This window comes from Rhipicephalus microplus, chromosome 4, assembly GCF_043290135.1.
Source record: "Rhipicephalus microplus isolate Deutch F79 chromosome 4, USDA_Rmic, whole genome shotgun sequence".
In the NCBI taxonomy this organism is placed as follows: domain Eukaryota; kingdom Metazoa; phylum Arthropoda; class Arachnida; order Ixodida; family Ixodidae; genus Rhipicephalus; species Rhipicephalus microplus.
This window is the reverse complement of record NC_134703.1, coordinates 155,857,178-155,865,427: the sequence shown is the minus strand read 5'-3', so window position 1 is coordinate 155,865,427 and position 8,250 is coordinate 155,857,178. Positions and strand designations below refer to the sequence as shown.

The following is an 8,250-nucleotide window of genomic DNA, read 5'->3' as shown; positions in this document are numbered from 1 at the left end:
TCAACGGGCAAGGGGAGTGAAGTGGGAATTTGACGCCCCTGATAGAGATCTCTGCACCCTTTTTTCCGCAAGACGCGCTGGCATGCCACGCTTGCCCCGGGTATACCACTGATCATGAATTCGTTTGATTTTTTTTCCTCTCCTTTCTCCGTTCATGATACGACGACCACCACCACTACCACCACCACTACTACTACTATACCACAAAACACCTATGCTACTACTACTGCCACTATATGCTACTACGACGGCGGTGGTGGCGTCAGGCTACTCCATCACGTGTGGGGAAGGTCACTGAACACGTCATCCTCAAGCGGGCCTCTAACATTTCCGAGGAAGGAAATCTCCTTCCGTTTAATCTAATTTGATTCAGGCCGTCCATGTCCACGCAAAATGTAATGTTGACAAGATGTCCATGCAGGATGTAATGTTGACAAGATCATTGACAGGGTCTCCAGAGACACGTACCAAAGCTCTTCCGATGCTTCACCTGGAAAAGGCCTTCGACAAGGTCAAACGCCCTCACATACTTTATTCTACTAAAGAAGCATCCGGGTCTAGGAGAACATATTCTTAAGTACATAAGCTCATTTCTTAATAATCGAAAATCTACCGTTCACTTCAGCTCGAAGACATTTAGTCTTGGACCCAGAGGCACCCCACAAGGGGCAGGGCTATCCCCATTTTCATTTAACTTATGTCTGAGAGCACTATGCCGCAGTCTGGTCGAGATTGAAGGTCCCGGTCACGCCTTCTACACCGACGACATCACCGTCTAGTGCGAGAAAGGTAGTGATGGGCAGATCAAGGAGCGATTGCAAACAGTGATTAGGGCTGTGTAAGGTTTTCTTCACAAGGCAGGACTATGCTTGTCGAACTGCTCCTTAACCGGCCCACTATTGGTGCACCAATTTCGGGCTACTTTTGCATGCAAAGAAAGGAAGTTTTCCCAATATCTCAATAACCACAGCGAATGGCTCCATTATCCCGATCGTAAAGAGAGATAGAATCCTCGTATGTTCCTGGAGGAGGGTGTCAGTAACGCCCTTAAGAACGCATCGCAGCCAAAGCCGATTCCATGACAAAATTATTGAGAAGGGCGGCCAACAAATGAGGGGGGTTATCCGAGGAGAACCTTCGGAGACTCTTTCACGCCTTCCCACTGATCCACATGAACCCCTGGCCCACAAGTGTAGCAGAAGGGACAAAGTCAGATTAGAGTCAATAACTCGCAAGAGCATAAAAAAAGTACTGGTTCTCCCACAGAGTGCTTCAGAGTACAGACAATCTATTGGCGCTGGGCGTCCACAACATTTTTGAAAAAATAGTAGAGGCTCAACAGGTTGCACAAGATGCAAGAATGGCTTCTACGAAAGCTGGCAGAAAAATTAGCGCATATTGGTATACGTTCCACCATCAACAGACAGAGGGAATGCGTGCTGCCCATCAAGGTCAGGGAAATGTATTCTGTATCCCAGGTACCAGTTGAGAAACATGCAGCTCCAGTACAATTACATCAGACGCTAAGCGAGGGCCAGAGCCATTCTTCGCACAGCGGCTACAATTGAGGAGATGTAACGTCGCCCCCGTTGATGCGGTCTACGCAGCTTCCAATCACTTTGTTTCGGCAGCTACGGCACTACGGGGGAGCTGTTGACATAAATTAGGCTTTAAAACGTGGAGGCCGATCTCACTTTTAACGAGGTCTGTATAAGCACTATCAACAGGGGCGTCGGAAGTTTCCGCTTCCACACCCACGCTTAAACAGACCGCAGACAATGACCCTGTGAATGTTATAGACGAACACATATTCATATCCGTTCATGTGCTCACAATTCATGATAGACCAGGTGCTGTCCACGGTGCGGTCATCCTGGCTAGGTGCACACTTCAACACGTGCTGTGGCAGTGTCACGACTTGCGCGAGGGCTCAGGGTCTCCTTCGACGGAGGAAGACTAGCTCCGGCTCTTCATCAGTCCCGCAAAGGACCAATAGCTAATTAGGGCTGTCCAGAGGGCCCACGAAGCCTATAGTCACCGGATCGAGCCTGAACCTACCGGTGCCATCGTGGGTGCGGCCCGTAGACGGTACCCCTTGACGGGGCCATTCTCTTCTTCTCAGGACCAAATAAAGTTCTTTGACTGACTGACCCTTACGTCACCCTCTTCTACGCTACGAGAGTAAGCACTACTTGCGAGTGGATGCACAAATTAAGGCGCGGTGCATGGGTTTTCGTACTGTGGAAAGGAAACAGTGCCAGCCCATTTAGCACTATACCATTGTCACACGGGTGCTTTTAATCGCGATCTGGGAGATTCGGCTCAGTTTTGTTGATCGCAATAATTTTTATGGCCACTCACGGTTTAAGCTAGAGTGTCTTGTTCTAGTACACTCGATCCGGTTCGAACGAGGTCGTGGTTCGACCTTGGGTCAGCGTATCAGGTGGCGTTAGCGTTCCCAAAATCTTGTAGAATGCGTACGTGGAACATAATTTGCAAGTTGTTGATGAAACTCATTTACTTTTTACGTTCTATTAAGCTTGTTTAGAAGCGCCTGCTTTGTGATATGTTTTAAGATTGGTGCGGTTCTGCTCGGGTTGTCGGTCATCGTTCAAACAAGTTAACGCTAACAGGCGCTCATTATTCCGTTTGCTTCTCGTGCCAGGCGCCGTGAATGTTTGGCTGCGCTATCGTAATTACTAATGAGTACCACAAAAAATCTCACGATTGCTGCTCGTACAATCTGATCACTGTTGAACTAAATGGGGCGTACGTACTGCACGTACTCCAACAAAAATCAAATCAGGTACGATATATTTCTATAGACATACCTTTACCAGCAACGCTAAATATTCGTGCAAGAAATGCACGAACATCTAACTTTACGGGCCTGTACAAAGGTACTTTCATAAATACATCATTCGATTGAGTTTCCCATGCACTTACTATATTGCTGTGTGATATCCTCATAATTACACGTCACTTTTATTTTTGATCAACGGTCTTGATCTCGATTAAGCCTGATCGCGATTAAAAGTAGCCGTGTAGCAGCGCGTGCCTCTGTGAGCAGCAACTAATCCAGATCAGGCTTAATCCGGGTCAGTGCTGATCGCTATTAAAAGTGCCCTGTGACACCGGACGTGCAGTTTTGCTGTTCGTTCGCCTTTTTCTTTTCATGGTTTCGTTTGTTCCTGAAATCACGTTTCGTTTTCCCGTGTCTCGTGAAATATTCTGTTCCGCCAAGATAAGCCAATTCAAGCCAGACAGTGGCATGGAGGAAAAAATGGCGGTGAAAACAGCTGTCGCACTCTGTGTACAGTCAACTATCCTCGCGTGGCTAATATTTGCACATGTGTAAATTGAGCTAGTTTCTACTCGGGCTTAGTGTCAGAGTTTGTATCGCCTACACTCTGGCTCCTGCGTGGCCGTCGTCATCCCAAAGATGTCCAGGCGGCGGCGTGCCGGTGTGTACAGTTGGCGAAGGAGGTGTGTGGGGCGTTTTCCCATCCGGCATGCATTCGGCCCGTCTGTAAAGCTGCTCCCGCTGCAGTGATAAGCTCTTTGTTATTGAAAACGACCGAATTTGGCCTCCTCCATTCAGCCAGTCACTCGGGAGATCAAACTAGGCGACGAGTGTGGTCGATTTCGTTCAGTGGTGGACGTTGACCTAACCAGTGGTTGTGTTGTGGCTGTTGCTGTGCTCCAGCTACGGGGCCTGCCTCCTTCCCTGTGCGATTGTGTAAGGGTTCTTTGTGGCGGCAACGACATGGACGACTCCAGTGACGTCGTCGACGACCGACTGCGAAGTGATTCCATCGCTACAGAGGACGCCGCGCTTGCGTTTGATATAGAGGAGTTGGACGACAAGGAATTTGAGTTGCCACCCGTGGAAAACCCCCCAACGCTGGAAAGCATATTGAACGAAGTGGATGGAGGCTCGCTGAGTGACGAAGAAGTGCCAAACCAAGCACTCTTCCACGGAAACTGCGATTCGGTCTCACTTGCCAGTGCCGACTCGAGGAATCTACCGACTGATCGAGTTGGTGCTCGTCCGAGCAGCATCTTGCGACATGTCATCCTGCGAGGAGTGTCTTCCCAGCTACGGTCAGCCATGGAGCGCGTTGACTCTGGAAAACCCACCGCCATGGCCGTGTCCTCACTAATCGCTGTGGGAACCTTCCACGGCTTGGTGCTGGTGTTTGATCCCGAACAAGCTTTGAAGTGGTGCCTGGGAAGCATACAGCTGGGCGAGCAGTACGGTTCCGTGTCCGCGATGGGCTTCAATGGCGACTGCAGCCGGCTACTTTGCGGATATGCCAAAGGTCAGCTGACAATGTGGGACCTGTCGAATGGAAAGCTGCTACGAACAATCACAGACATCCATCCACCTCAGATGGCCATTCTGCATGTCAAGTTTACAGACGATCCAACGCTTGCCATCTGCAGCGACAGCGGTGGCTCTGTATATGAACTTAACTTTAGAAAGGTGCTCAACAGCCGGACGTGCGACTCGGTGTGCATTTTTTCCGGAAGTCGGGGCGAGGTCTGTGCCATAGAGCCGCTGCACGTGAGCCCCGAGGTGTCGCGGCACCCTGCCCAGGAGGTGTCCTTGCTGGCGTTGGCGACTGTCACCAAGGTTATTGTGGTGACTGTGCGCCCGGTGCTGCGTGTTCGTTTCACCCATTCTCTCAGAGCAGACCCAAACACATTGCCGCTGCTGAGCTGGCAGTTTGTGGTCATCCAGGTGTCTGCTTCAACGCGAATCGTCGACCCTGTGCTAGCCTTTGGTCGCCAGGGCACCATATACTTTTTCCAGGCCAACATTCCAAGCTTCGACAAAATGGTTTTTGTGCCTTTACAGAAAATACAAGTGCAATACACAGTACAGAACTTCACTTGGCTGAACTCGCGAACATTTGTGGCATTAGATACGTCGGAGAATCTTCATGTGCTTGATGTTAGGTCGCAAGAAGAACTTGAGGTGCTGGACATGTCAGATGTGCAGATGGTTTATGGTACGAGCCATTTCAAAGGGCACGCTACTGGTGGCAACGTGAGCAAGGCTATGGTGGCTGCAGCCGAGCGAGCTTGCTACCACTCTATGGCAGGTTGTGGGACCCAAGTTCTGCTTCTGGGCCTGACATCTGTTCATGTGCTCAGCCTCCGCACATGGCTGGAAAGGCTGGAACTCTTGTATCAACAGCAGCAATATACGGAGGCCCTCCGCCTGACGTGCAGTCTTTACCGAGATGAGGCAAAGGCAGTGTGTGGTCTGGTGGGCAAGAAAGTTCGCCGCCAGCACCAGGTGGCCACTTATGCCCAGCAGCTGCTTGAGGCCCTTGCGGCTGGCCCGCCTGACCGAATTCAACCTGTGGTGCCCCTGTGTGTCCAGCTTGCTTTGCTGATCAAGGAGCATGTGCCCGATATATTGGATAAGCTGTATACTATGCTGCCAACTGAGGTGAAAGGCAAGTTCCTAGACAGCCTTCCAGTGCATCTGCTGGATGGTGAGCTGCGTAGCCCCAGCCCTGCCTTGGCCAAGGACTTGGTGAGCCAATTGGCCAGCATGGACCAGTTCGAGCTCTTGGAACGTTGCCTTGTGTGCCTGGATGTGGCGTGCCTGGACCTCCACCAGGTGATGACACTGTGTTGGAAGCACAGCTTGTACGATGGCATCATCTATGTGCACAATCAAGCCTTGAATGATTTCACCACACCCATTAAGGAACTGATGGCTGTATTGTGGCAAGCCCTAGAGTCTGGCAAGCAGCTGACAGACAACCAGGTGCTTTTGGGCAACAAAATGTTGGTTTACATAAGTTGCTGCTTGGCAGGGCGAGGCTACCCACATGGGGAACTTGCTGCAGATCAGGTGGCTGTAGTTAAGAAGGATGTGTTTCAATACATCACTTCTCTGCGAGGATCAGGCACTGATAATGGGACATTTCCATATCTGAGGACATTGCTTCACTTCAGCACCAGAGAGTTCCTGAATGTACTGGCCTTGGCTTTTGAGGAACCGGAGTTTGCCACCGAGGCAGGGTTGGCACAAAAGCAGCGCCTGGTTGATATCTTGCTTCAGATTATGGTCCAGGGTGAAGGATTTCTGCCGACGCAAGTGGGAGCCCTGTTCACATTCCTGGCCAGGCAGTTGGCACAACCGGATAACAACCTCTTTGTTGACAGGCTCCTCTTCGAGCAAGTACTAGAGCATTTGACGCACCCTGGGGATGAGACGCAGCAAGAGGAACGCCAGCAGGCTCTGCTTGAACTGCTGCAAGCAGGTGGCTTGGCTTCAGTCGACCAAGCACACCTTCTTGATCTCGCTGAGCAGGCCCGTTTTTATCGGGTGTGCGAGTACTTATACGAGAAGCAACGCTTATACCACAAGGTTTTTCTGTGCTACTTAAATGACCCTTCCCGCGAGCTACAGAGTTTCGACTATGCCGTGCGCATCTTTGCCAGCCCCAATGTGAGTGAGAAGGAGAAGGCACTTCTTGAAGACCAGCTCGTTAACAGCCTCGAGGCCCTCATGAAAGTGGACAGCAGGGCCACTTCACAGCTGATGCTGCAGCACCTTGCCCACCGCGTGGATGACATCATGCGCCATCTGGAGGGTCAGCCGAAAGTGCTCTATCAGTTTTTGAAGGGTGTCTGGAATAGCAGGGAAGCCTCCAGCCTGACTCAGAGTGCCAAAGACACAGATAGCATGACTGCTGCAGTTCAGGAGCAGTACACTGAGCTCATGTGCCAATTTGAGCCAGATGCGGTGGCCCCCTTTCTGGTCTCTGCAGAAGGCTATCGCATAGAGGAAACGCTGGAGATCTGCCGCAGGCACAACGTCTTGGATGCCACAGCTTACCTGTTGGAGAAGACTGGTGATGTTCACGGGGCTTTGCACATACTACTGCAGGTGCTGGATGAAAAGTTACAGGCATGCGCCCAGCAGGGCTCCATGCGAGAACAACTGCTGCAGGAGGCACGTGTGCGACTTCGGGCTGTAGTGCAGCTGTGCCAGCGCAGCTGCCCCTTCCTGAGTGCAGCCGAACGTGAGGCCCTCTGGTTTCCGGTCCTCGAGAGGGTCATGGCACCCCAGCGTCAGCTACGATCGGCTTTGGGTGCTGACAAAGACTTCCTGTCGCTGACCCACCAGCTTTTGGGGAGCATGATGGGCTTTGTGGCTTTACCAAACATCCTGCATAAGCTCATGCAGGATCCAGCTTACAACACGGGCAAGTTCGGTGAAGTGCGCCACTTTGTCATGAAGATGCTGGATACACACAATTACGAGAAGGCACTTCTACGTACCACTAATCGGTTGCTGAGCAGTGATGTGCACATGCACCTACGCCAGCTCAAGGCAGCCGCCAACAGGGCGTATGTGTCGCACACAGCTGCCTGTGTTGCCTGTAATCGAGGCTTCTTCGAGCCAGGTGGTGTCGTCATGTTTCGTTGCAGCCATTGCTACCACAAGTCCTGTCTGGCAGCTCTTGGACCTGGAGAACGAGCTAGTGAAGTGTACTGCCAGCGCTGCAGAACACAGCCACTGGGACAACCCTTGGAGTGCCCCACTCAGGTGGCATCGAGCACATCGCGAAGCCTCCCAGACACATTACTGTCAGTGCTGCTGAAAGACAATCTCCAACTCCACCTTGCACCTGCGCGTTCTCCAGACATCAAGCTGGACATCTGAATTAGCTCCACGCTGTCGACTCACATACACAGCTCTTGCGCAATGCAGGAAAACACTTTGAATGAACTGCCTAATAACTGGACACCGTCTATTTGGTTTAACCAAATGAACTGCACCCAGAGCGCATTAAGTGGAAACATAATAATTTTATTTTAAGGGTTAGTGTCTAACATAAATAAATAGAAATCGAAGCAGTAAAACCAAGATGGTTCTCCAGTGCTGGAATGGTTCTCCAGTGTGGAACAAAATTTGCACTATTTAACCAACAAGATGAATGCCATGAATACGCAATAATGTGGAAACGGACCAACCATGCATTTATTGCTTTTCGGTCTTGTGCGGTTTAGAGATGATTAGAAGAAATGATGATAAACATGGAAAGGATAGTTTAGGTGGCAATCATAAGCCTGTAACATAAAACTGCAAAGATATACCAACACTTTAGCAAGTAACCTTACAAAACAACAAAAATCTCAAACAGCTGAAAGGAAAAAAAGTGGGGCATTTTTCTTAGCAGTGGCAGATGACAAATAGTTCGAGAAGGTCATGCTGCTTGA

At 50.5% G+C, this 8,250-nt stretch overlaps 1 protein-coding gene across 1 annotated transcript; it reads left to right on the top strand.

Annotated features, from left to right (window-relative positions):
* The first annotated feature begins 3,257 nt into the window (after positions 1-3,257).
* On the top strand, positions 3,258-7,897 carry Vps8 (vacuolar protein sorting 8). The gene has a single exon (XM_037423530.2). The coding sequence runs from the start codon at positions 3,767-3,769 to the stop codon at positions 7,691-7,693; it is 3,927 nt and encodes a 1,308-aa protein (XP_037279427.2). The 5' UTR covers positions 3,258-3,766; the 3' UTR covers positions 7,694-7,897.
* Positions 7,898-8,250: the final 353 nt, after the last annotated feature.

What these genes read in the sequence shown, in the direction of transcription:
- Vps8 (XM_037423530.2), top strand. Translation starts at nt 3,767, where the DNA reads ATGGACGACTCCAGTGACGTCGTCGACGACCGACTGCGAAGTGATTCC.